The sequence below is a fragment of the Equus przewalskii genome, chromosome 1 (genome assembly GCF_037783145.1).
Source record: "Equus przewalskii isolate Varuska chromosome 1, EquPr2, whole genome shotgun sequence".
NCBI classification, from domain to species: Eukaryota; Metazoa; Chordata; class Mammalia; order Perissodactyla; family Equidae; genus Equus; species Equus przewalskii.
In genome coordinates this window covers 124793480-124819922 of record NC_091831.1, presented here as the reverse complement: position 1 = coordinate 124819922, position 26443 = coordinate 124793480, and the positions used below count along the sequence as shown (strand labels likewise).

Genomic DNA, 26443 nt, shown 5'->3' with positions numbered 1-26443 from the left:
GTCTTTCTTTCCATTACTTAATTTTATTTGTTCTGTTTGTGATACATTATAATGGCAAAAAACAAGCATAAAAATGTATAAAGAAGTATGTCACCCATAGTCTAACATCCGACCATAGCTGCCACGAATGTTTTAGAGTATTTTCTTCATCTGTTTTCTCTAGGGTGTGGGGCTTGTTGTGTGTGTGTAGTTTTGTTTTCACAATCTGGGATAATACTATACATATAGCTTATTTACTGATTTTTTAATAAAACAATGGATCATGAACATTTTCTCCATGACGCGTTATATATATTTTTTACAAAACGATCATTGGTGATTCTATAATATTCCATTTTATGCATGTGCCAAATGTGTTTCTTCTATTGGTGGATGTTTAGCTCGTTTCAATTTTGAATGTTCCAAATCCCTGTGGGATTGGCACCTGGGACGGTGACCTAGGATTTCTTTTCAGTATTCGAGCATTCACTGTGTTCCTCTCCCACCTTGGGCACCATCCACTCACTCAGTCAGAAACCTGAGGCTCCTCTGGCCCAGGCCTCCACCTTGCCCACCTGAGGCCTCCCAGCAAGTCCTGCCTGGTGTATACCAGACATGTCCTGAATCCACCTACTTTCCTCTCTGCAGCTTATTCCTCGGGGGGGGGGGCTCCTTCCAAAGGGGCCCCTGCCTCCAGGCCAGCCCCTCCAAGCCACCCCTATGGGCAGCCAGAGTGACCTCTAGCAGCTGACCATGCTGCTCCCTTGCCTTCTGGAAAAAGTCCACACTCTTCATTATGACCCTGCTGGACTGGCCTCCGTCCCTCCCTCATCTCTGGCTCCCACGTTCTGTCTCACACCCCCGCTTCTGACATCCCAGTGATGTTTCTCCTCCACAGGCCCCAGGCCCTGGCTGGGTTCCAGGCTTCCCTCTGCAAGTACTCTGGTCTGCACCGCTCCCCACCCCCAGATAATGTCCACCTGCCCTTCCCCACGCCACTCCCTGCAGGGGGTGTCCCTCCTGATGCCTCCCAAGCTGTGTACTCTTCCCACCAGCACCTGCTTCCTCCATGGGGTGCCTCATGAGAGTGGGCACTGTGCGTGTTGTGTTCTCTCCGGGCCTGGGTGTGTGCCTGGCACACAGGAGGGACTCAACAAATGTGCATTGGACCAGTGGGCCCCTTAGGAACGGGGAGGAGCCTTTCCGGCCACCAGGCCTGGTGGGATTCCTTTACAGCCCCAGGGCCACCTCCCGAGAGATCACCGCCCTCACTTCACAGGCAAGGAGCTGAAGCTCAGAGAACTTGAGCCACTGGCCCAAGGTCAGAAGGCTAGTCACACCCAAGCTGGGTTGGAACTCGGGTCCCGACACCCGAGCCCGTGATCCACCCACCCAGGCAGCCCTTGGCTGAGGACGCTTCCAGAAGAGATCTATCCTCAAGCATTAAAAGCTTTTAACTGAGGAGAAAGATAAAAATACAGAAGAGAGAAAGAGGAAATCACAAGCACAGGGTCGGGGAGGGAAGAGAGGTGCCTACATAAAGTAATTAAGAGGCAGACAGAGCAAATAAGGGAAGAGGGAGGGGATGTTTGTGTAAATCTGTGGCCTCAGCTATGTGTGTCACAGCGATTTGGAATCCACTTAATTTAGCTGCCTGCAGCACTGTGGTTTCTCATTCAGATGTTGGAGGCGGAACTGGGCAGTAAAAATGCGATAAATTCATCAGCAAATTCCCTCCAGCTCTCAAGGTCTAGCCTTGGATTCCTGGAAGAGCCTGCCGGGTGGAGTGTGGGTGGGCAGGATGGAGGCTGGGGGACAGAGCAGCACCCGGGTCCACCGGTGCCTTTGAGACAGGACGAGGAACGGTGCAATGATGGCTTCCTGCAGCTAGAGGGGTTTAGGTTAGACCTAGTGAGGAGCCCATCCTCATGGTGACAGGCCAAGGGCAGCAGAAGAGGCAGGAGACAGGGCTGTTCCCAGGCTCTGGAGAAGTGAGGGCAAGCTGGGAAGGACAGTACGGGCCTGCACAGGGCCCTGCTCAGGCCCAGGGTGCCATGGATGCTGGATGCTGCCAGGCAGGGGGTGCCGAGGCCTGGTTTGGGGGTTGCTGGGGCTTGCCAGGAGGTAGCATAATGCAGACAGCACCACCAAGAGTCCTGGATTCTGAGCTTGACCCAGCCATGCATCCACCATATAACCTTGGAAAAGCTACGCTGCTTCTCGGGACTCCAGTTTTCCTGGGCTATTGAAATGACTTGGATCAGAACCCTGTTTTTCCATCTTTTCACCACCAGTGACTTATCACAGTTTTCCAGTCTCCATTCATGACCCTCCAACACGAGACTCTTAGCAACAGAGTCTGGTTGCCCACCACATCCCGGGCGGGGCAGCGGCATCAGCAGCTGTACGGATCTGCACTGGTACCACTTCAGGAGAAGGAAAGAAGCTGGCGTCTTGGCGAACCCAGGGGGCCTCACTGTGGGTGGATGCACAGCTCCTCCCACTTCCAGCAGCAAGAGGGTGGCTTGAGGAACATGATTGCCCCTTCAGGAGGCCTGGGGGCCCTGGCAGCCCAGGCTGGGCAGCCAGAGCCCAGGTGCTCCCTCCAGCTCTTAACTCTAGCCCTGACCCAGAGAGAAGCTGGCGGTGACGGGCAGAGCCGGGCAAATGCGGCAGAGGCAAGAGGTCCATGAAACGCAGGCAGCACATTCTCCCAGGTTCTCCTTGCTGTAGCTGGGACCAGGGCCTGGCTTTCTGGGAACAGGACAGTCCAGCTCCAAGGCTGGTGTGAAGGAGGCATGTGCCCCGCAACCAGGAAGGATGTTTGTGGTCTGGGGACAGCCCTACTAAGAGGGAAGAGACGAGCTTCAGAGAACCCTCTGGCCCAGCCTTCCCCTCTCTGTCCTGCTTCCTCAGCCCCCACCCCCGGCCCCCGCCTCCCTTACCTGTTCACCCCGCAGGGCCTGGTGGATGGTGAGACTCCGATTGTTGTGCATGGTGAACAAGATGGCTTTGCCCGTGTGGTTGAACCGTGGGGCTCCGGCCACGTACACCCGCCCCTGCCTGGAGGACACGACCGACGTGACTGTGTACCCTGCCACAGGAGGAAACAGGCTGGTCTCTGGCCTCGAGTCCTCAGCAGGCCTTGAGAGGGACTGGCACATGGCTCAGCTGAGCCCAAGGCTGGGCCGGTACAGGGAGTGTGTTCAGAGCAGGCCGAGCTTATTGGAAAATGCAGAGCCGTGATTCCCAGGCACAGCTGAGGAGGCCTGGGAGAGGAGGGCTCAGGAGAGGCCTGTGGAGGACGTGGAGCTCACTGCACCCCACCCGCTGCCGGAGGGAATGAAAGAAGCCAGTGGGACCACTAAAAGTCACTGCTGACCGGGAACGTACACATCCCCTCCTTCACATGACGGTGGAGTACAGGGAGCAGGGAGCAGGGCGAGCCCTAGCCACACTTCACTCAACCTTTGTTTTGATCCCCAGGAACTGTCTCTCTCAGGACCAACCAGCGCCCTCTTCATTCCCACAAACTCCTGCTAAGTGGTTCATGAAAACTAGCGTTGGCTGTGCAGGTGGAAGGAACTGCTCCACTCTACGCATCCCCGCGGAGGCTCAGGAATTCTTGCAGCCCCACAGCTTTGCAGACTCAAAGGAGGGAGCTCCTGGGCTCCGCTCAGTCCACGCATACACCATGCAAAAGAGGCAGAAATGGATGCCCACGGGCTCCTTCTGGAAAGGCCACCCGTCCGTGTTCTTGGCTGGCTTGGCCTGATCACGGTGAATCTGGAGCTGTGCATATGCAGCACCTTCGGGCGATTCTCCTGAAAGGGGGGCCCGGCAGATGTGCAAAGCTGAGACTCCCACTTTCTGCCAGATGATCTTGGATACTGGATCCCAGCTTTTAGATGGGTGTCCGGCCTTGTTGGCAGTTCCTCAGTTGTTTCTGGGGAATAGATGTCTCCTTCCACCATGCATGCATGTCTGTGCATGGGTGCCTGTGTGCGTGTGTGTGGGGAACACAGTAACTCGGGTCCCACTGGTTGCTTCCAGAGTAGCTGCAGGATGCGTGGACGAGCATCTGGCCAATTTGGTGGCCAGAAGCATGGGTGCAGTAGGCTGGGCTACTTGAGTTCCAGATACATCATTTTTGACTCTTGGAGGTGAATTCTGGGAAGTGGGGCTTGAAAGGTCAGTAAGGTCAGGATATCACATGTAGGTGGCTAACGTGGCCGTGTACTTAGCACAACCATAAACACATGAGGGGAGGGTGGGATAAGCCTTGAGGTGTGGAACAAAGAATTCTTCTGAGCTGAGCCCTGAATGGTGCTACTGACAGTGTTCTCCACTGACCCTGGACTTTCGGGCTTCCCCGGAAGGAGGGACCGTAGTGGTGGTGGGGGCTGAGGGCCTAACGTCCTGGGGGCCTGTGTGGGCTGACTCTCAAAGCTCCCAGCAGCACTGAGAACTTCCTGCTTCCCATAGTCTGTTGGTTGTGGGTTCAGTTCCCATGTGGCTCTTGGTCCAGCAAAAGCTGGACCAGCCTCCCCGAAGTCCTGCCAAGAGGTCCCGTGGCCAGAAGTCCACACAGCTTCCTCATCGTGGAGGCGGAGAGCCTGGCCTCCCAGCCTCCTTCCCCTAAACCATTCCTTTCCCTCGGGGCACGTAGGGGGGACTCTTCCAGAGATCCCAGACACTGCCCTCACTGGATGAGCCCCAGAGAGAGGAGGAGGAGAGAAGGCACTCCCTCAGGACCCCCACCCAAGGCACTGTCTGTGGTTAAGGGAAGACAGCCGGGCCTCCTGAGGGTCCTTCAGCCTGGCTCTACCCCACCAGCGTCTTCTGGGAGGAGGAGGACGGCTCTGCTGGGCTGGGGAAGGGAGGTGGCGTTCATCCTGCTGCCCCCTCCCTCAGATACCCTCACTATCTCCCTACTGCCAACAAGAAAATGCTCAACCCTCCTAACCTGGCTTTCGAGGCCTCCTGCTGCAGCCGGCCCTCCCCCGCCTTCCCCTTCCTGTCCCCCCTGCTCTCCTCCGCTCCAGCCACACCGTCTGCCTCCTGGGTCCTGAACTCGCCTAGCACTTCCCGCCCCGCCCTCTTTTGCTTGGACCTTTGTGGCTTATTCAAATCTTTTCCTGCTTTGGAGAGCTGGTGTAGGCCCAGCTCCTGCACCACGGGTGCCAGAGTGTGCCAGGCTGAGGCGCCACAACCACCCACAGCATGCCTCCCACTCGCTTGGGGCCCTGGGCCCTGATGTTATTTATCTGCCTGTCATTTAATGCTTCGTGAGACCTGCGTCGTACGCCCGCACTTGGTGTCCTCACTTTCGGCACTATGAGGAGCACGAGATACCACGACTGATTTGAAGTAAAGGGTGCAAGCCTTTGTTCTTCTGACATCTTTCCTAGTGTTTGAGCATTTGCCAAGGCAAGGCATCCACTCTCTCCCTCCTTTGTATTTATTTGGGCTCTGACCTCACTTGTGTACTGATTTTTCTTTCTCTCTAACTAGCTGGGAAGCAGCTTGAGGGCGGGGGCTGTGTCCTGGTTTCCACTGCACTCTGACAGCATCGACCACAGGTGCTCTGTACGCAGGCCCGGTCTAATATCAACAGAATTCAGTGGAACCCAGGCCCTAGGGCCAGGTACTGTTGAGGAACTTCTAGGGATCTAGAAGCTTCTAGATCCTCTAGATTTTCTGGCACAGTCCAGATTCTGGCATCCTGCCCTGTTGTTAGCTGAGGGTCCCAGGGTTGGGGATGGAAAATGGAGTAACCACAGTGTGGGTAGCATCACAGGCCGTGAGAGTAGCTGAGGGGCAAAGCGGGGATGGGAGGGAGCACTAGGGAGAGGATGGACGTGCGGACAGATACTGCCCACTCTGGATGGCCCAGGCCACAGCGGACTGGGGTCCGAGGAGGCATTAATGACGAGTGACTTCACAGACGGTAGACGTGGTTCTGAAATTCAGAAAGATCCAGAGCCAGTGGGAGCCCTGGACGTTCACTCCCTGCTGCCCTTGGCTCCGGCTCAGCCCTTTCCGAAAGGACCCAGCTGTGGTGGGTGGGCCTTGGTGTGGACGGCTGGGGCCCTGCTTTCTGGAGCTGGAGGGCACTGGGGTCAGCGGGTTAAGGGCTCAGTGCTGGGACGTCAGTGATTGGTGCTCCTCTTTGGAGAATGTCCGCTTCCAGAGTGCTAATGGGCAGTGACTTTGGCTTTGATGGTGAATAGTAAGGCATAAGCACGAGTGTGGGTTTCCCCTCGACCTGCATTTTGCCTTGGGAGGTAGGTTCAGAGCGCTGAAACCCTAGTCAGGGCAGAAAGCTTTAAAGACACGCCAATAGCTTGCCCAGCGTCTTAGAAGCATCGACCGAAACATGTTGGAGGTACAGGTGTGCTGCTTGTCATTTATTTACCTATTTACCGAGAGCCCGTTCCGGTTCCAGAGCTGTGGTGCTGGGCGTGGTGGATGGCAGGCTGAAGAGGCAGCGGCCCCTGCCCCAGGCTTGAATCGGCACAGAAGATGCACAGCCAGGCCCCTCGCCTCGTGTGTGGGTGGGCTCTGGGGCCCCCGGGGCCCCTCCCCACCCCCTGCCCATCAGGGCCCTCGGCTCTGGCTCTTACCCAGATAGGCTCCGTGGTTCTTGAGCTCCTCGGGGAACTCCTTCAGGTACGACTCGCGCAGAGGAATGACCTTCCCGGTACTGGTCTCCTTTAGCACAGCTCCGTTCCAGTCATAGGCGCCAACAGCTCCCAGCAGAATCCCGTCCTGTCATTGGGGAGGGGACACATGTCAGCTAGAGTTCCCGGGCGCCCCTCACCGGGAAGGCTGTACCGTGAAGTATCTGCCAGCCACCGCGGGCACCTTCTCCTGGGCTCATTATTTAGCAGCCTAACTTCCAGCCAGGATTCTCGGCTTTTGAATGAGCCGAGGACCTTCTTGCCCCATCCCATCTTTAGCACAAAATGGGTTAAGCTGATCCCAAGGATAGGACCTTAGGAAAAAAGAAATGTTCTAGAAACAAACTCCAAATCCAGGACCAAACCTCCATTCCTCTTTGGGCTTCAAAACCCCTCTAGGAAATCTCTTGTCACTATACCTCCCTTCTGAGACTCTCTTGAGCTGTGTCCCTGCCCTCCTTCCACATTCCCCAGCAGTGTCTGAGTTGCTTCTCTGTGTGTAAATCCTACATCTTCATTTCTTCAGTAAAAATTCAGTGAATGCCTACGTTGTGCCAGACACTTGCTTGGTGCTGAGAATATCATCCCTGACCTCGTGGAGCTCAAAAATACTCAATAGATATGCAAATAAACATAACAGTTGCAAACTGATAAATGTGATGAGGGAAAACCATAGTAAGGTTTAATTTAGATTGAGATGAGGGTCAGGAAAGGCCTTTTTGAGTAAGATAAGGGTCAAGAAAAGCTTACTCAGACACCTGAAAGCTGGGTAGGGTCAGAAAGTAGAAGAGCTGGTGTGACTTTGGGCAAATTTCTCTCTCTCTCTCTGTCAGGAGACAGCTTGTGCAAAGGCCCTGAGGCTGGACAGAATTTAGAGCCTTTGGTTTCAAGGGACTGAAAGCTGTTTGATGGGGCTGGAGCATTGAGTAAGAGGGGGCAAAGTGGCTCAAGATGAGGCTGGACAGATAAGCCAGGGCCACATCCATGACAGCCAACCCCCAGAGGACAGGGGCTTGTCTTTAGTTGCAGGGTAAGCGGCTGCTGCAATGCTTGGGCAGGAAGACCGGAAGCTCTGGCTCTCTGAGGGGAAGTCTCCATGTTACTGACTCCAGGGCCATTTCCCAAGGACCGGGTCACTCACTCTCTGGGCTGTACCTGCACCTTGTCCCCCTCCACACCCCCAGACAATTCACATAACTAGTGGGCACAGGCGGACAAACAGTAAGCACCTAGAAGAGGAAGAGGAGTGACCAGGGACGATGCCGGGCCGAGGAGGGTGGTGAGAGCAGGGAGGGCCGCCTTCCTGGGTTACCGTGGGGGCTCCGGGCTGGGCTGGGGCAGACTGTTAAAGCATGGGCTGGTGAAGTCCCCTCTCTCCCACTGAGCATCCCTAAGCATGGCTGGTTGGTGGGATCTGAGATTCCCCTGCCATGTGGGGCCCAAGGCACTCAATCTCCCCTCACCCCCAAAACCACGGTGCCAGGAGAGAGCGTGACTGTGGCCTCAGGACCCTCAGAGCCGTCCCTAAACGCAGAGGCAGGGCCCCGGGCGCTAGTGTCACTCATGGCGGCGGAGGGCGAGATTATGGACCTGAACCTAAGCCTCCTTTGCTCACTTCCAAGGTGTCAATTTAAAGAGTAAAGCTGAGCTTATCAAAGGGTTAAAATTCTTTTTTTTTTAAAAGATTTTATTTTATTTTTCCTTTTTCTCCCCAAAGCCCCCCGGTACATAGCTGTATATTCTTCGTTGTGGGTCCTTCTAGTTGTGGCATGTGGGACGCTGCCTCAGCGTGGCTCAATGAGCAGTGCCATGTCCGTGCCCAGGATTCGAACCAATGAAACACTGGGCCGCCTGCAGCGGAGCGCGCGAACTTAACCACTCGGCCACGGGGCCAGCCCCTTGATCTATATCAAAGGGTTAAAATTCTGATGTGCTAGAGGCAGAACTGACTGTTCAGACTGTGTCTTTATGACTATCAATGAGCTGGTCTTGGGAGAGTCTGATGTGCTTGGTTGTGTCTAATGCCGCACTTTCTAATCAGCTTTCTCCCTCCCACTGGGTGCGCGCCTCAGCCTGGAGAGCCTGACAATGCACCTGGGCCGGGATCGGAGCCAGGGCCTCAAAGACTCTGCCCACACAGTCACCGCCAACATTCCTCGCACTTGGGGTGTCCTCCATTCTTGGCAGACTTTCTCATCCAGTCACCCATTTGTGTGAGACCAGTAGGACAGATGTTCATTATCTGCGCTTGACAAATGAGAATCCGAGGTTCAGAGAGGGAAGGGGACCTGCTCAAGGTCACACAGCAAGTCAGAGGCAGGGCTGGGACTTTGATCAGGGAGATGGGTTGAGGAGAAGGGAAAATATCCATCTTCTGCCCAGAAGCTCCCGGATTCTGCTACAGATTTTCCATCTGAGCCCCGCTCTAGGAGTGCGACATTTGGGCTTTCCTCTCTCTCTCTTCATTTCCTCCCTCTCTCTGCCTGCTAAGTTCAAGTTTGCAACTGCAGACCAGGCTTCCTTGCTTCACAGAGAGGCCTTTGAAGATGAATTGTTGGCTTGCAGATGACCGGAAGCCTCTGTGAGGTACTGAGAAGAGCTGGCCCAGGCCAGGTGCCTGGGATCTAGCGGAGGGGGCACCGAGGCTGACTCACCGGATGTGGGGCTTGCGAATTCCACTCGGGCTTCTGGATTAGGCACAGTGGGCAGGTGATCACTCGTGGGTCTCACCTTATGCCACTGTGTCCTGCCAGCGGCTGCAGGCTTGGGCTTCTAGTGGGAGGCCCTTTCCTGAGAGGGGCCTGTGGGGGCCAGGGAGAGCCCCACTGAGGATGGGGTGCACTGCGAGGAGTGGGCTCACTGAGGGCACTAGCCGGCTTTTCCCTTCTTGGGGAGCCAGACGTTTTGAGTTTGGAGAAAATCTGGAAGGGGCAGGGCCATAAAAAGGGCCAAAGCCTGGACAGAAGGAGCCAGGCATGCAGGCCAGCTGGAGACAAGCAGCAGGGCATTCCGGGGAAGAGCCGCATGCACCACTCCAGACCTTGTCCTGGCTCCCTGACTTATGCCCCCTTTCCTACGGGGCCCCCCAGGCTCCTGCTGGATATTACCAGGGTGTGCCTGGGTGGCCTCACACAGACGGACCCTTGTGCAAGCTGACTTTCCTAGTGCTCTGTGCAGAAATGAGGATGCAGACTTGGCTGTCCTCAGAAGGTCCAAAGCGAAGTCCCTGCCTTCCCGGAGGACGACCTGTACCCGTCCTCACCAGTGTTGTGCCCACCATCAGATCCTGCCAGCTAAGGTCCCAGCTGCCCTCTGACCTGGCTTCTGGAGCAGTCTTGCCTTTCCAGCACAGCCGAATGCTCCCTGGGCTTGTGGCCACACCCCCCCGAACTCTGTGTTCCCACCAGTCTGTGTCCCCGGCACGGGAAGCAGCAGAGTCTAGGGCCATGGTTCTCAACGGGGGGCGCTTCAGCCCCCCGGGCCATATTTGGCAATGCCTCGAAACAGTTCTGGTTGTCACAGCTGGGGCTGGTGTTGAGGTTGCTGTGCCACCTGGCGGGTAGAACTCAGGGATGCTGCTGAACACCTGCAGCGCACAGGACAGCCCCCCAGCGAAGAATCCTCCAGCCCGGAGTGTCACTAGGGCTGAGCGTGAGAGGCCCTGGCCTGCCGGTCAGAGCAGGAATCTGGACTCAGGCATTCCTGAGTTCCAGTCCCACCTCCAGAGCTTCCAGCTGTGTGACCTTGGGCAAGTTTCTCTCCCTCTCACTGAGAGGTTCTTCAGATGTAAATAGTTGTGTCGTGAGAATTAGCCTTTTTAATTCTTAGCGTGCTGCTTGGCAGCCAATAAGGACTGGGTACACAGTAGCTTCTCTCATTCATTAATTCATCCATAAAGCACTTCCGGGGAGGCGGGCATCAAAGAAGAGCGAGAGCTCCAGATGAGTCAATGCGGCAGCCCGTGAGAAGTGCTCTGATGGAGGACAGGACACTCTATTCTGGGGACCCAGTGGACGGGCTGACCAACTGAGGGGCGGGGTGGGTGCAGAGTGGAATTAGGAAAGGATTTTAAAAAAACTTTACTTGGTTTGTAGTAAGTCTCAAAATGAACACTTCCAGTTCCAAGCCTCAAGATTCAATTCCAGAAATATTTTCCAGACATCTGCTCAAAGACTGAGGTTCAGAGAGGTGAAATGATTTGTCTGAGGCCACACAGCCAGGCAGTGCTTTCCCCTTGCCCAGCTGTAATGGCATTAGAATACCAGATGCCAGCAATTGCTCTTGGCATTGGGGAGGCCGGAGTGTGGAGGCAGGTGGAGGTGGCCGCTGGTGGTCCTGCGTGCTGGCGCGCACGGAGACCACGGAGACGGCACTGAGTCCGTCTCCACCCCTAGGCTCCCCCATGGCTCCCTAGTGTTGCATGTCCATCTTCAGAGAGACCGTAGCGGGGCAAGACCCTGTCCCCAAGAGTCCCTTCTAAGGCAAACACATCATGAAGAGGGTGGAGTATGCTTTAACTAGTTGCTCCATTCTGTCATTAGAAGACTTGTTTTCAATAAGCTCAAAGTGGAGCCTAAGAAGGGATGAGAGCCGTGAGGTGTAGACGTGCTTGGGCAGGAAAGACCGGAAACGGGCCCTCAACCTTTCCGTGGAGAGGAGACCCTCCCCTTGCGCACTGCTGGAAGCTGGTGGCTGGGTGGCGTGGAGGGGGCCTAGGGGGCATGGGGCACACTGGACTTGACTGCTCATTCCAGATCAGAGGCTTGGGTGTCTCTCCTCAGAGGTCCTGGGAATGAGGCCCAGGAGTGCGGCACTGGGCACGAGGATACAGCGGGAGGACATGGCCTTGGGCTTGGGAGGACCCCAATGAAACAGAAATGAATCCTGCCACCGGGCATCAACTTGCAGACAATCAGAACAGCATGCCAGAAGTCCCTGGCTAGCACGTCCTGGCCCCATGGGGTGGGGCCGTGGACAGCCCTGACTGCCTGAGTCCACTATGGGGGCTCAGAGGGGCTTACAGCCTCTAGGTAGCAGCTCCTTATTTCTCCATTATGGATTAGTTTCTTTCATTTTTGATTGAATCAAATATGCAAAAGTAGTTCAAATGCAAAACTCTTAGGAAAGATTACAGCTTTAAGCCTTCAACAGCTGGGAACCTTAGATAACAGCTGATAACCTTAGCTATGCAGTCCACAACCCCAGTGGGCCTGCGGGAAGGGCACGGGCTGACAGGCAGGGGTAGGGCACGCAGCTGGGCTGGAAATAGGGGGCTTCCCTACCTTGGCCTGTTTCAAATGCAGCTGAGGGCTGGTCCCGCCAGATCATCATGCGCAGGTTAAAGGAAAAATGATTTCCCATCTTGGGTGAGTCACCAAGGATTTTATATAGACGAGATTCACCCTAATAAAACTGCTTCCTTCTATGAACTTTTGGTGTTGGGGAGATTTATGGACGGCAGTGTAGGAGGTCCAGGAGAATTCCTGTGCCGAGCAGTCCCATAGGAGGAGCTCCCCAGCAGCTCCATCCGGCACCAGCGGGCATCAAGCATCAATTATTTATAGTCCTCTTCCTTCTTCCACACCTTCCGCTCGTGGCCCATGGGGATTATAGACTCTTAGCGTCTACCCCCTTTGGAAGGTATGGGTTCCTTCTGCAAGCTTTCTGGCAGATTCACGCAGCTTCTTCTTGATTACCCAGCCAACAGGGAGTTTAGCACCTCAGCAGGCAGCCAGCACTCGTAGAAGCCACTCCAGCTATTAGTGACCTTTGCATCCATTTCCAAATGCTAATGGAACCATTGGCTTAAAAATCCATTCTAGAATTTGACCAGGGATCAAATAGCTGGTCTTCCTGATGGTAATTCCCAGAATGTTCTTTCCCTTTTTTGCAAGTCAAGACTAGAGTTCCCTGGGGTGGCTTCAGCTCCCTGGGTTCCCCAATGGCTCAGATCTTTGGTCATCAGCCTGAGATGCACTTCCTGTGGCCTGAGGCTTTGGGCTCTTTGAGTAGCTAGGTGATGTCTTGGGGTCTCCTCCACTACCCTGGGCTCTGGTCCCTCCTTCCTCTTGTTGCTTTTATCCTCCCTAACTGAAAGGCTCGTTTCCTTGCTAGAGAGATGGCAGCAGACCAGGTGATGAGCCGCTGGGTCTTTCCTCTGCCATTTGAGAACATTCTACTGGGTCCCTCCCCTAGGACCAGAGACCTTTCCTTCTGACATAACTCAACAGGCCCAGGGCTCCTGATGGCTCCTGCAGCATATTTGCAGGAAGCAGCGGCCTGAGGCCGTCTGTGGAGCCTCCTGTGGAGTCCCCCAGGAGATGGACTCACTGGGCTCAGGACCTGCTCTGGCAAAGCTGAAAGGCTGGACCCATGGGCCCCAACCCCCAGAGAGGTCTGACTGACCCTAAGGGCCGTGGAGCTGGACTCCCAGGGACAGGATGGCTGTGGCCAATTATGATGGCATCAGTGGCTGGCGTTGAAAACCTTCCGTGCTCTAAAATAGCAACCCGATGGCCCGTCCCAGCGCCAGACAGCCCACCATCATTGCCCCATTCCTTTGGATTTGGAAAGTTTTTTGTTTTTGTTTTCTTAAGTATTAAAGAGTCTCGGATTCAAACATCATCATCTCTTTAAAAATCCTATCAGATGAAAACTTCCAGATGCCTTTCACTTGAAAACAAGACTTGGGGGTGTTAGAAGAACTGGGGTCTGTATCTGCAGGATAGGGAGGGGCACGTGGGTCTCTCTAATTAGGCAAATGAAAAAGAGCTGGGCATATTGGAAGGCACTGCATAGGGCAGAGCATGACCTTGACCTAAATAACAAGCAGGGGCTCTCAGCTCCCGGTCTCCCCTCACAGTTGAGGCACCTGTTGATCCTGCACGGATTCATCTTGCTCAACACACTGAGCTGCTTGGGCCATTTTCAGAGTTCAGCTCAAATTTCCCTGAATCCCTGCAGCTTATCTTGACCTCCCCGTGCCCTCAGGTTCCCCGATTCCTGGGCACACACACATCACAGTGTTAGAAGCAGGAGAGTGAGCTTATCATTTAAGAGTCTTTCTCCCTAACTAGACCATGAGCTGCTGTCAGCGGAAACCTTGATCTCTATCTATTTATATATCCCTAGTGCCCAGTACAGAGCCTGACACACAAGGAGATGCTCAAAAAATGATTGTGGGATGAACGAAGGAGAGATTGGGACATTCATTCTCTCTCACTGTCCCCAACATCAGCGCTGGCCCCCCATGTGTGCTCAGATTTCCCCCAGTGTTGTGCACACCACTTCTTCTGTTGTCCTGCCTGCTGCCACCCGTGGCTGCAGAAATCCTTGTCCTCAGGGGCCTGCCTAAGTGCCAGCCCCTCCCCTGCCTGCCCCCTCCCCTAGGCTGGGCCTTGCCTTCTCTAGGACCCTAAGCACACGCTACTTTGATTAGCATTAGATGTGTGCATGTGGTTCCCCCACTGAGCACGGGGTCTTCCCAGGGGCTCCATGGATGGGGGGGGCCTCCTGAAGTTATACCCTCTTCTTACCTACGAGAAGTCTACCATTTCTTTCATCCTACCCCCAAAGCTGAGGACCACTGTGCCAGATTGTCTGCAAATTGACTCCTGGTGGCAAGAATAATTTCTGGTCACATTGGTCTGGAATAACCTTGGTTGCATTTGACAATTGCTTGTTGGATTTAATTAAATTGAGTTTCCTGTTGCATTTTCTAATCAGCCCTGACCCCAGAGTCAGGAGATGGGGCCAGTGCATGACTTTCTTCCTTATGTCGTGTGAATGGATGCCCTCGTCTCTCCTCGTGCCCGGCTCCTTACCCTCAGACTGCGAGCTCCTTGAGGGCAGGCCTCCTGCCTCTCCTGGGATCCAGCACAGAGAAGGCACTGAAAACATTTGCTGGTCTGACCACCTAAAACAGGACAACGATTACCGCCTGCCAACCTTGCAGGGCTGAGCACGAAATAAGGGGCAGGAATCTCCTGGAAAAATTTAAAGTGCTCTGCGCGTGTGACACGACTGTTACTATTGTAGGGCAGTTACATTTCTATCTCGCTGCATTCAAGTGGGCATGAGATGGTCCAGATGCAGCCGAGGAAAAGCTGAGCATGAGTCACGTTTCCGTCCATCTGCCTGCTGCATGTCGTGCCTGTCTCCCCTCCCTGCCAGTTGGGGATTTCTGACTCAGACCCCTTACATTCCACACTCTCTCATGGAGCAGCTGTTTAATGTGTAGGGGACAGCAGGAGACTAATATTTCTCTCACAAATGTCACTTCTGCAGATCACTCAACCTTTCCCTGACTCAGTTTCTTTATCTGGAAACTGGGAACAAGGAATCCTGCCCTAACCACCTCACAGGGCAGCTTGGAGAATTCAGTGGGATAATGAAGGTGATGTATAAGTAGGATGGTCTAAAAGGCCTTTTCTGGAAAATTAGGAGGCAGAAGTACTCCCCCACAGTGCCAGCCCAGGCAGAACACCTAGGACACCTAGGACACCTGTCTATCTAAAGCATGCCCACGGGGCATGTGCTGACACCGGCACAGATGGGCTTTCCCCACGTGGGATTCCCGGCAGGGCTTTCCCTCCCAAACAGTTTATAAGGCTCTGCCCCTCCTGCGGTCCTGTGAGCATTCAGTCCCATCTTGTGAATCAGAACCAGGTGAAGTGCAGGGTGAGTGGCAGCCTGAGGCTCTGGGCCCATGCCGCAGAGCCCCAGACACAACATGCTGCTGTGACGCCATGTGCCACCTTGGCCCTCTGCAATGTGAAGCCGAGTCCGCACAGGGAGGAAGCCCAGGAGGGCCATCTGCCGGAGCACATCTGCAACATCTGGACACCCTCCTAACGTCGACAACACGCCGCCCCCCTGCACACACAGGCTGCCCCAGGCACGCATGGGTGCTAGTGGAGTGCGTGCAATTGGTTTGCCTCAGGCTCTGTGCCTGAAAGGGCCCCTGGGGGGAAACGCTCCATCAGCACCCTGCACAGAGAGGTCGCCAGGGGGGTATGTGGGCTTATTATCTGTAGCCCATGCTCTGCTCAAAAGCGCCCGAGACAACTTATTATAAGTTGAAGGCCTTGACTTCCCTCCTCCAGCCATAGAAGATGGGAGGCAGAGAGACCTCAAGCAAGAGAGAAGGGGGAGGAGAGGGCCCGGTAAGGCGGGATGACAAGGCAGAGGCTGGCAAGAGTGAGCACGTGGGAGGCAGCTCTCCACCCGCGTACCTCTACCACGTGCGAGGAAAAGCCGGTCTGCGACATCTCCAGCCCGAAGGAGGTTTCGTTCTTGTTGGTGCCTAAAACAGAGGGACAGAAGGATGTCAGCTCCGCGCCTGACTGCTGAGCGCCAGACACGCTGCAGCTCAATCCCAGCACCTGTGTCCCAGGGGCCCCTTCAGGGAGGTGACAGGGGCCCAAGTCTGGGTCCAGCCTCGTCTGCCCTCGTGGCTGGTGCCCTACACCAGGAGGAGCCAGGTGGCCGTGCGGGTTTATCATTAGTAGGCCGCTCATGGCTGAAAAGGGCTGGGGACAGCTTCTGTTACAGGGCGGGTATCCTGTACAATAAGACTGTCAAATAGGGGAAAGACCAGGAAAGGTGCGTGGAAAGAAGTAGTCTACATTTTTGGCAAGAACTGGAACTTCCCACTTTGTTCATTCCTATTCTTCACCAGATCTGGTTCCAGATGCCTCTGGAGGGTCTCAAACATCAAACTGGCCCTCAGGAGGGGGACTTGTCACCACCACCGATTTGCACGAGAAATCCCACGTGTGCTGAAGGCCCCCCCACAGAGGGCCTCTCGGAGCACATCACTGGAACCAAGGTTCTCGTCACCCAAGGCGACTGTTTTGAGGAGAAATACAGTGATTTGGATATTTAAGTTCTACTGTGAGTGTCAAAACTCAGGTTCATACTTTCTATTCCTTTAGCCTGGTTTATGAGGGTGTTTTTGTCTCTTTTTCTGTGTCTGTAGCTTGTCATTCTGATGTGCTGCAGACTGCTCAGGCTTTGGACACCGCCTCTGTCTCTTTCCACAGTCCTCCCACGTGGCAAAGCCCAGGAGGGGAAGGGCCCGCTAGAGCAACACGTGATGCCAGTGAGGTGTGTGCAGCTCAGAGCTGGAGATTAAACCGCAAGGAGAGGGGCCACCCGACGGGGCCCTGCAGAAGGTGCTTCTGGATGGGAGGCAGTGGGGCTGAGGGGTCAAGTGTTTCTGGCTAAGGAGTCAGGCTCAGCCGGGTGCAAACTAGAGCTGCCAGATAAAACACAGGACGCTCAGTAAATGTGAATGTCAGACAAACAACAAATAATTTTTTAGTATAAGTTTGCCACAAACATTGTATTTTATATTTGCTAAATCTGGCAGCCCTCATTCAAACCCCAGCTCCTTCCCAAGCTGTGGGAGCTTAGGCAAGGCACTCAGCCCCTTCGGCTTCAGTTTTCTCAATGGTAAAGAGGAGACTATCAGCAAAACCACCTTCTGGGGCTGTTCAGAAAGTGCGCAGGCTGGCGGCCAGCACGGTGACACGCAGGGGTCGGCACTGATGGTGAGGGAGGACCCTGTGAACCCAGTCCCCTCTGTGGGGCTGGATTTCGCTCCCTGGGCTTCATCTGATGGGAGCCCAGGAGCATGGACCTCTCTCGGGATGGATCACGCACCTTCCAAGCTGAAGATCCGGTCCCCCAGGGCATCGACAATGTCCTTCAGGGCCGCCTCGTCGGTGACGTTGAAGAAGTGCTTGTCATCTGGGTCACTGGCGATGTATTTGATTTCATTTAGGAAAGTTTCTGGATTGATCCCCCTGCGGTTGTAGTAGCCCAGGACCTGCCAGGGAACAGGGGGCAGGGGCGACAAACCAGGACATGGCACAGACCTCCATGCACGCCCATGACCCCTGACCCTGGGGACCCAGGGCCAGCTGGAGCCACTACTCTGGTAGTCATGAGCATAAGCCAAAGTGCCATTTGCATTTTGAAAAAGTCTCTTGTAAGGGCCAGACACAGGCCCTGTTCTGAGATGAGGTTCTGGAGGTGGGAGGCGCGTGGGGGTGTTTTCTAGTTTTCTGAGGTTGCAGAACCTCCCTGGCAATGGAGACAAAAAAACCCCACAACTGTTGTGGATAGGCCCGGGTAGTGCAGAAAGAAGATGTTTGACTTGCTCTTTAGCAGAGGATGAAAAAAGGAGAGGCCCCTTTGAGGGCCTGGGTAGTTGCTCATTCCCCAGAAACCCCAGGGGTTTGATGGCAAAGCCTCTAGAAGGCAGCCGGCAGCCCTTGGGCAGAAGCAGGGGGCAGGACGGGCGGACTCACGGCCACAGCGTATCTGGTCACGTTGTCCCTCTCACTTTGCTGGATCACCTTCTCCAGGTCCGGGCTGTCGTGGGACTCCCCATCTGTGATGACAATCATTACCTTCTTGGCCCCTTTCCTTCCGCCCTTCTGGAAAGCCTCTGAGCTGGAACCCGAGCACAAGGGAAGGATCACAAGCAGGAGATGGCTGTGGGGCAGCCCCCGGCGCTTCTCCGGAGGGGCAGCCACAGAAGCCAGGGTCGAGTCCCCCGGGGAACCCAACAGGAGCAGAGACCTCAAACCAAAGCAGCAGCTGCGTGGAGATGTGCAGACTCTCATTCGCCAGCTGCTCAGATGGGTCTTATGTCTGTTTGTCTTTAAACAGTGACTTTAAAAAGCCCCTCTAGGGTCCTCTCCTTGCTGTTTGGGGCAAGTGGAGGGGACAGGGTAGAGCGGGGAGGGTTCAGGGTCAGATGGAGATCTTTAGAAGACCTAAGTCATCAGTTCAAACACCCAGCTGCACAGGAGAATCTCTTGGGGAGTTAAAAAAAAAATGATGTCCAGGCCCCACCTGGACTCACGAAATCAGAATCTCAGGGGTGTGGCCGGGGCATCAGTATTTTTCAAAAGTTCTAACGAACATCAGAGTTGGGAACCACTTCCCCAAGTACTGAAAAGTTGATGTGCCAGAGTAATTCAAACCACACTAATCCATAAAACGCAGGGGGTGAAGCCTGACAAAGTTCTGATTTTTCCCACGAGGACTGCTTTCGTTTTATTTTGGGAACTATTAAATATCAAATTCTGTGACAAATATTCCTCTTTCTTGCTTTTTGTTTCCAGTGCCCAGAGCAGGGGCTTGGCCTGCCTGTTGTACAATCCAGCCAGGGGACCAGAGGCTGGCACGCTGGCCCTTGACGCTGTGGAGAGGCTCGTGCAGCTGGCAACCTATGAAGCGTGCAAAACTGCTCTCGAGCCATCCTTGGCTCTTGGTGCCTCTGCGGCCAACACTCCCTTAGACTGTGAGGTTCTAAGAAGGACAGACATGATATGGCCCAAGAGTCTGGCCCAGCAGGTAGAATTTCTCATAAGGATCTAAAAATAAATGTTACCCTTAAACCCTGCAGCGATTTCTCCCGGGTCTGACCCACAGATCTAACTCTCCAGTGCCAAGTTAAAGCCCGTTTCCGGGCCCCAAGGCGTGGGGAACCAAGGTGTCTCAGCTGATGAGCTCATGGGCATGACTTAGATGTTGAGGAATTCACAAAACTTGGAATATGCTAGTTCAGGGCATCTTCGAGCTACCACCTAGGAGAAACAGACCAGCTGCCACTCTCTCAGCAGTTCTGTGCTATATCGGATATGTTGACTTTAAAAAACTCTCTACTTTCAGTACGAACTGTGGGTTGAAGCAGGGCAAAGGCACACTTGACACGACTAGAGCAGATTTTGGGCTGAAGCCGGACCTGTGGAGGGAGAACTCAGCTAGTCCCTCAGAGGAGATTCCAGATGCTTCCATGACCTCATTGGAGGGCCAAGGAACAAAACTCCATGCAAAAAATATGGCAGAGAAAAAATAGGTTTTATTATATATGGAGCCAGGAAAAATTTCAGGATCATATTTCCAAATAGTGGAATAGTGTGAATATCTGCACGAATCTGCAGCGGGGTAAACACTGGCATGAATCATTAGATTTGAAGTCTGATTTCGTATTGCGTGAAAGACTTGGATGTGTTCCTACGTAAACAGATTGTAAGTTCCTTGAGAGCAGTGAGAGCGTTAAACTCACAGCAGCTTCTGTGAACGTGGAAGCCAGAGTGATCTTGTGAGAAGTTAGGTCACATCATGGCTTCTTGCTGCTCAAAACCTGCACTGGCTCCCATTTCTCTCGGGTCCTGACAATGGCCCACCAGACCCTTTGTGACGTGGCCCCGTTATCCCTCTGCGCCCCTCCTCCTGCTCACTCCCCTCCACGCACACCAAACTTCTCCGGATTCCTCACTGATCCTGGAACCACCAGGCACGCTCCTGTCTTAGGGCCTTCATATGAGCTGTGCCCCTCCCTGGAAGGCAGGACCTGCTTGGCCAAATTCCTCACCTCCTTCAACACTCCACTCAAACGCAAGCTCTCGGTGCAAACTTCCCTGACCACTCTAATACTGAGGAAATACCTGTCCTCTTCAATCCACTTGAGTGCCTTTACTATGCTCAATTTTTACCCCATAGCTTTTTTTTTTTTTTTTTTTTTTGCTGAGGAGGAGTTGCCCTGAGCTAACATCTGTGCCAATCTCCCTCTATTTTGCATGTGGAACACCACCTCAGCATGGTTTGATGAGTGGTGTGTAGAACCATGCCAAGGATCCAAACCTGAAAACCCTGGGCCACTGAAGTGGAATGCGTGAACTTAACCACTACGCCACCGGGCTGGCTCCCGCCATAGTTTTTTTATCTCCTTCTAGCATCTATGTTGTTTATTTGTTTATTGTCTGCCTCACCCTCTAGGTTGTCAGCCCTTGAGGGCAGGACATTTATCTGTTTTGTTCATGTGTGAGGCACGTAGTAGGTGCTCAATAAAAAGTGTTGAGTAAACTAAGATGAATCACACCATTGTCCCTGCACCCCCCAACCCCCCAAGCCATACATGGCTTCATGTGCACATCTCGTGATAACACTCTCATCCCCAAGAACCTTCAGTGGCCACTCACGCTTGTCTTAGCTACAACATTATCAGCCTCATAGTCTGGATCCAAGCCATCTTTGCAGTTGCCTGGCTCACTAACCCCAACACGAACCCCAGGCCACGGCCAGAGCATGAATGTAAATGTCCCTCGACGTCCCCCTTCCTTGGCCCTTACCAGGGCAGAAGGTCTTCTGTGAATGTCTTCTCTCTGCCTCTCCCTGCTGGACTCCTGGGGTCTTCGCAGGACAGGTCAAATGCCACCCTGTCTTGGCAGTCCTCCCCAGCCCCTCCCTTGGAGCCTTCTCTCTCTCGTCCTTACTGAATTAGGCTGATGCTTATCAGAGCTCCCCTATGGGGTGGGGGCACAGGTTACTGTCTTTGTAACCCGTCAAATCCATGGCCTGGATCTTTGTTACTTTAGTAGGTGCACAGAAAAAAAAGCATTACGAATAGCTTAGTGAGGGGAGAAAAGCTTTCACCTTAAAGGGCACCGGTTGTAATTTGGGACCCAAGCGTGGCAGGCCGGGAAGAGAGGTTTCAACTTCACTTGAGGTGCAGATGCACACCCCAGTGGTGCCTGTGAGGCCCGGATGTTCACACTGCCTGGGGAGTCACACACTTGTAACTGACCTGGGGTGGGTGGGCTGCGGAACGAGCCCTGCTGAGTCAGTTGGCTCCCCACTGAGGAAGTGATAGCTCAGTGGGCACCGGCTTCCCGCTGTTGCCCAGCCATTTCACGAGGGCCTGCCAGGGGGCTCTGGGGGCTCAGGGGCTCATCCCAATGAAGGAGGAAGGCTCATTTAGGAAAAAGGCATGAGGAGGTTTTATCAGCAACCAGAATAGGTTAGTGGAGCAGTAACTTAGAAAGAGCTGTGAGATGGGAAAAAACAATCTTTTCACCACATAAAGTCATGTTACTACTAAATCGCTCTTACACTGTGGAATCCTGTTAAACACATTGACTAACCCCGTGTGAGGTGGGATTATAAGGTAATGGGACTGCGGTCTCAATGAACACGGCGGAACTCACATTCACAGGCGTAAAATTTATACATCTAAAATCTAAATGCCCTGGATGTAGCCATCACAGGAGTTCAGGCCTCAGCAAAAAAGTGCTCACTGAGGGGCTGGCCCCGTGGCAGAGTGGTTAAGTTTGCATGCTCTGCTTTGGTGGCCCGGGGTTCACTGGTTCAGATCCTGGGTGCAGACCTACACACCACTCATCAAGCCATGCTGCGGAGGCGTCCCACATAGGAGAGCTAGAATAACTTACAACTAGGATATACAACCATGCACTGGGGCTTTGGGGAGAAAAAATAAAAAAATAAAATCACTCACTGATTTCAGAGGGGATGAACACAGCATTCTGAGCAGTGGCCACATTACTGGAATAAGCACGTAGCTGTCTGTGTGGACAACGACTAGAGACAGCATTCACTGTCATCATGAGTGAGTTCTGGGGTGACTTTTAAGGAACCAGCCTCATTACTCTATGATCTCAGAGATTAGATTTAACTGTGTTCTTCACACTTCATTGATGACAACTCTCCACAGGAAGATTCTGCCATCAAAGAACCTACACTTTTTATAGGGTCTCTGTGGCAGGATGTATTTTCCGAAGTTGGCTGTAATGATATCTCCCATCCCAAATGCTCTTCCGCAATGTGACATTGCCGTTCCTCCATCTAGAGGCAGAATCAGATTCTCTTCCCCTTGAATCTGGGCTGGCCATAGTGACTTGTTCGATCAATACAATATGGTAGAAGTTTTTTCGGGGACTTTTGGGGCTAGGTCATAGGCAGTCTTAGAGTTCCCGCGTGGGTCCCTTGGAAAGCTCGCTCTCAGAGTCCAGCTGCCATGACGTGAGAAAACCAAGCCACATGGCCATGTGTGGTCAGCCCCAGCTGAGCTGTCAGTCAACAACCAGCATCAACTGCTGGGCACATGAGTGTGTCATTTTGGATGTCCAGTCCAGTCAGATCCTCAGATGACAACAGCCCCAGCCGACACCAGATTTCAGCCACATGAGAGAACCCAAGAGAGAACTGACCAGCTGAGCCCAACCAATTCCCAGAACTTTCAGGCATTAGTAAATTATTGTCTCAAGGTACTAAATTTGGTGGGGGTTTGTTACACGGCAATATATATCTAGAACGGTATCAGATTTAGAAAATTTAATTTTTTCTTTACCGAGCAAATTCGATGCCGAATGCTGTGCGGGTCTCTGTTCCTCCTCTCTGCTCAATGTGACTGGCCGCTTCCACTACATCTTTTACGGACCTGTAGTCATTGAGGTGAAATTCATGTACCACGTCTTCTCCGTACTGAACAACTCCAACCTGCAAGTTAGAGGAGAAGGCGACAGAACATCTCGACCCCCGACACTGAGACCTGCGGTGGCCAGGCTCCCTGAGGCATCACTGTCTGGGACAGTTCAGGAGCGAGGAGGGCTCAGGACCTCCCGAGGGAGAGCAGCTAGGCTGAGGGCAGCAGGTTCTGAAAGCTCTGGGAACAACGGACGGCTTGGTGAGACGCGTGGGAGGCACTTATCAAGACAGGAGACTGTGATTTAAAGAAAGGCCCAAGAGATTATGTTTGTTACTTAAAAAGACAAAAGCTGAGCATAGAATTGAAGTCTAAAATATTAGGAATGGCTTGGGGGAGGGGCATGACATTGTTCACCAAACTCTGGAACTGAGGTTCCTTAAAACTTGGAAGAGAAGAGGTTCTTTTATCCCCAAGGCTGATAAAATATAGACAATATTAATAGCCTTGAAAGAAACAAAAAACCTTAAAGACCTACAGCAGAACTAGAATGACAAAATGCGACTGTTGGATGGGCCCGCAGAGGTTATTTGGTGCCTTTGTAATGCTGGACTTTCACCCACAATACCTTAAAAGGTGGTCTTCCAAGGTTGGGGAGGTCCACCGCTTCAGGAAAGCCCACTCCCTTTTTACCAGCCCTGATTGTTACAAAATAACTGCTTAGATTGACTTAAAATCTGCCACCTTGTAACTTCTAATCATTGGTCCTCATTTGGCCTGCCAAAACAACAGGGAATAAATCTACCTGCTCTCCAGCCAGGCAGCGTTTCAAATATGTGCTGGCGGCTACGACCCTCTCCCAGTCTCCTCTCCAAGATCAGTGTGTCTAATTCTCCCCTGTGCCCCGCTCAGCAGGATTCTAGCACCTACTCAATCTTTCCTGCCTTCCTTCTCACTCTCTAGTTGGTCAAACTTTCTCTTAATAGGTAGCATCTATTCCAGAAGACAATGTTTGACCCTCGAGGTGAGGCATCCCCCAAATTGTCCCTCCATGTGCCCAGCAGAGATGAGTGTCCTGGGCTACAGAGCCCTGGTGCTGGCCCTTCCACCTACACCTTCTTAGTGCATGCAAAGATGCTCCCCCACATCCCAGGGCAGTATCTACCATGGGTTCGGGGGGCCATGCTTGGAGGAGGAAAGAGTCCCAGAGATGCTCACCTGGATCTGCCCAGGGCCGATGTAAAACTTTTTCAGGATGTTGATGAGGAAGTGCTGAACCTCTACCCAGGGGTAGATGCTGTTGGAACCATCCAGAACAATGACGATGTCCATGTAGGTCTGGCACCCTGGGAAGTGGGGACATGGTCACAGCTACCCCAGGGCCCAGTGTCTGCAAGTCTCTGATTCTCCGGTTCATTGTCCAAAGGACAATAGAAGGACTCTGTTGTATGTATATAATTACATGTGTGTACTTCCCTGGGCTGGGGAGCCATCCTTGGGCTGGACATTTATTTGGGCAATGTGAATGACGAGCCCAAGAATTCCTGGCTCTGCTCCACCTCTCTGTGCTGGCCATGCAAACAAAGCTGAGATGAAGCCTGACCCGCTCGGCTCTCATCACGGACTGACCACGGGCAGCTGGTCAGTGTCTCTGAGGCAGCCAACACTGCTCACATTGGCATCTCTTTATAATTTGTTTTACTGAAACGGGCAGGCTGGACTTAACGACTTTCAGCCCAAATGGAGGGGTTTCACTTTTTAAGGGGGCAGTATGGTGTAACGGCTAGGAATATGGAGCCTGGAGTCATGATGTTTGACTCCTGGCTTTGACCTTGGGCAAGTCACTGGACCTCTCAGCCCCAGTTTTCTCTTCTCTAGAACAGGCATAATGATAGCAGAGGGCTGTCAGGAGGAATCAATGGGGTGATGCTTCCACAGGGCGGAGCACCAAGCCAGTGCTCCAGAAATCTTAGCTGATCCTATTTTTACTTTTTTAAGCAAACCACTTTGTCAATGCGGCAATGACAGACTCAGGTCGAGCTCTCATGCTTTTATTTCTGCTCTGAACATAAGGCTTTCTCTATATTCTTATAACATTAATATGTAATTAAAACGCATAATAAAAATCAATTTTTCAGAGACATTTTTTCAGAGAAAACTAATGAAACATCGGTACTATAAGAAATGTAAGAAACTTCTTTTAAAATCTAAGTAATTTATTTCTGTTTGTGAACAGTTGGGGTTACTTTGAAATATGCTATGATTTATATTATATTACATTATATTGAAAGTTTGGGCATCTGCTTATGTTTACTAGAGATTTTCGCACTGCTAGAAAATCTACTTTGCAGCAATAAGGCCGGAGCCTGTTGTGTGTGATCTGTTCCAGGAAGTCCTGCATCGGGAAGGTGCAGACGCTGCAGCCCGTGCTCACTAGAGAGAGGAAGGGGGGTGGCTTTGAACCCAGGTGCCCGTCGCAGGCCTTGCGTCTGGGGCAGCATTTAGAAGTGTTTGGGTGATTCGATGCTCAGAGTCACCTCTGCTTTCACAGAAGTTGCATAGATAGTCTTATCCCAGCTGCATGCTCTGTGCAGCATGTGACACCCTGACATGTCCGGGCTGACCGTGCCTGATAGCTTTGTCCTGTTCCAGTGTGGTTCAGCTCCACACTTGAGGAGGGAGCACCTGCCACATGCCGGAGCGCCACGTGGGGTGACCGAGACAGAAACTTCTTGATTGGGAGGAATTTCCAATCTAGTGGTAGGGACCAGGTTTCTTTTATTTTTAAGACAGTTTTATTACTGGAATGCACTTATTATTGCTGATTTCTTCCTTACAACTTCAAAGTTTTCTTTTTAAGACATGTCGGGAAGAATTTTGCTTTAGGTCTGTGGTTCCTAAACATGGGTGAACACCCCACTGAAACACACACACACACACACACACACACAGACACCCCGGGGCATATCCCAGACCTGTTGCATTAGAACCTCCACGGGGAGTGCCCTGGAATCTGTGTCCAGTAAGCTCCTGGGCACTGCTGCTGGTCAGTCAGGGGAGGAAGCCTCCCCCACAGGCGGTTCTGGGTGGCTGGGAGGGTCACACCCTGGCCCAGAGGAAAGAGCAGCCCTGGGCGTGGGGCGACTCACCTTGAGCCTCTTCCTGAGCCCCAGCACTGTCCTTCTCTCTGCCATTTTGTGTGAATAAACTCCACACCTCCTCATTGCAATAAGAGGACCACTTTCGAGCCCCTGCTGGACTGATGCTTCCTCCCCCAACTCAGGTACCATCTTTCCATCTCGGACTGGGCCCTGCTGTTTGGAGGGAGGTGCGGGCTAGCTGGAGTGCTAATCCTCTCACCCTCAATCAAACGGGCAGCAGCTGCTTGGGTGATGGTATTCAGCCCAGAGGAAATAGTGAGGCTCGGAGCCAAGCAGCCTGGGCTCGAGGGAGGCAAGGTTTCAGCATCATTTCCCCAGATTTTCTTGGCAGGTGGGGAGTGTGTGGGAGGTTTTGCGTTCCGTGAAGTTCCTGGCAAGCT

The 26443-nt window shown here is 53.1% G+C and overlaps 1 protein-coding gene across 2 annotated transcripts in view; it reads right to left on the bottom strand.

Moving 5' to 3' along the window:
* ITGA11 (integrin subunit alpha 11) overlaps positions 1-26443 on the bottom strand; it is a 118259-nt gene that overhangs the window by 30109 nt on the left and 61707 nt on the right. For both annotated transcript variants that reach the window (XM_070622645.1, XM_008526087.2), the window contains exons 6-12: positions 24121-24248; positions 22828-22976; positions 17978-18122; positions 17328-17493; positions 15896-15966; positions 6606-6750; positions 2925-3073 (exon numbers count right to left, since the gene is read on the bottom strand). In XM_070622645.1, coding sequence (XP_070478746.1) covers positions 2925-3073; positions 6606-6750; positions 15896-15966; positions 17328-17493; positions 17978-18122; positions 22828-22976; positions 24121-24248 — 953 coding nt within the window. The remainder of the gene's footprint in view (positions 1-2924; positions 3074-6605; positions 6751-15895; positions 15967-17327; positions 17494-17977; positions 18123-22827; positions 22977-24120; positions 24249-26443) is intronic.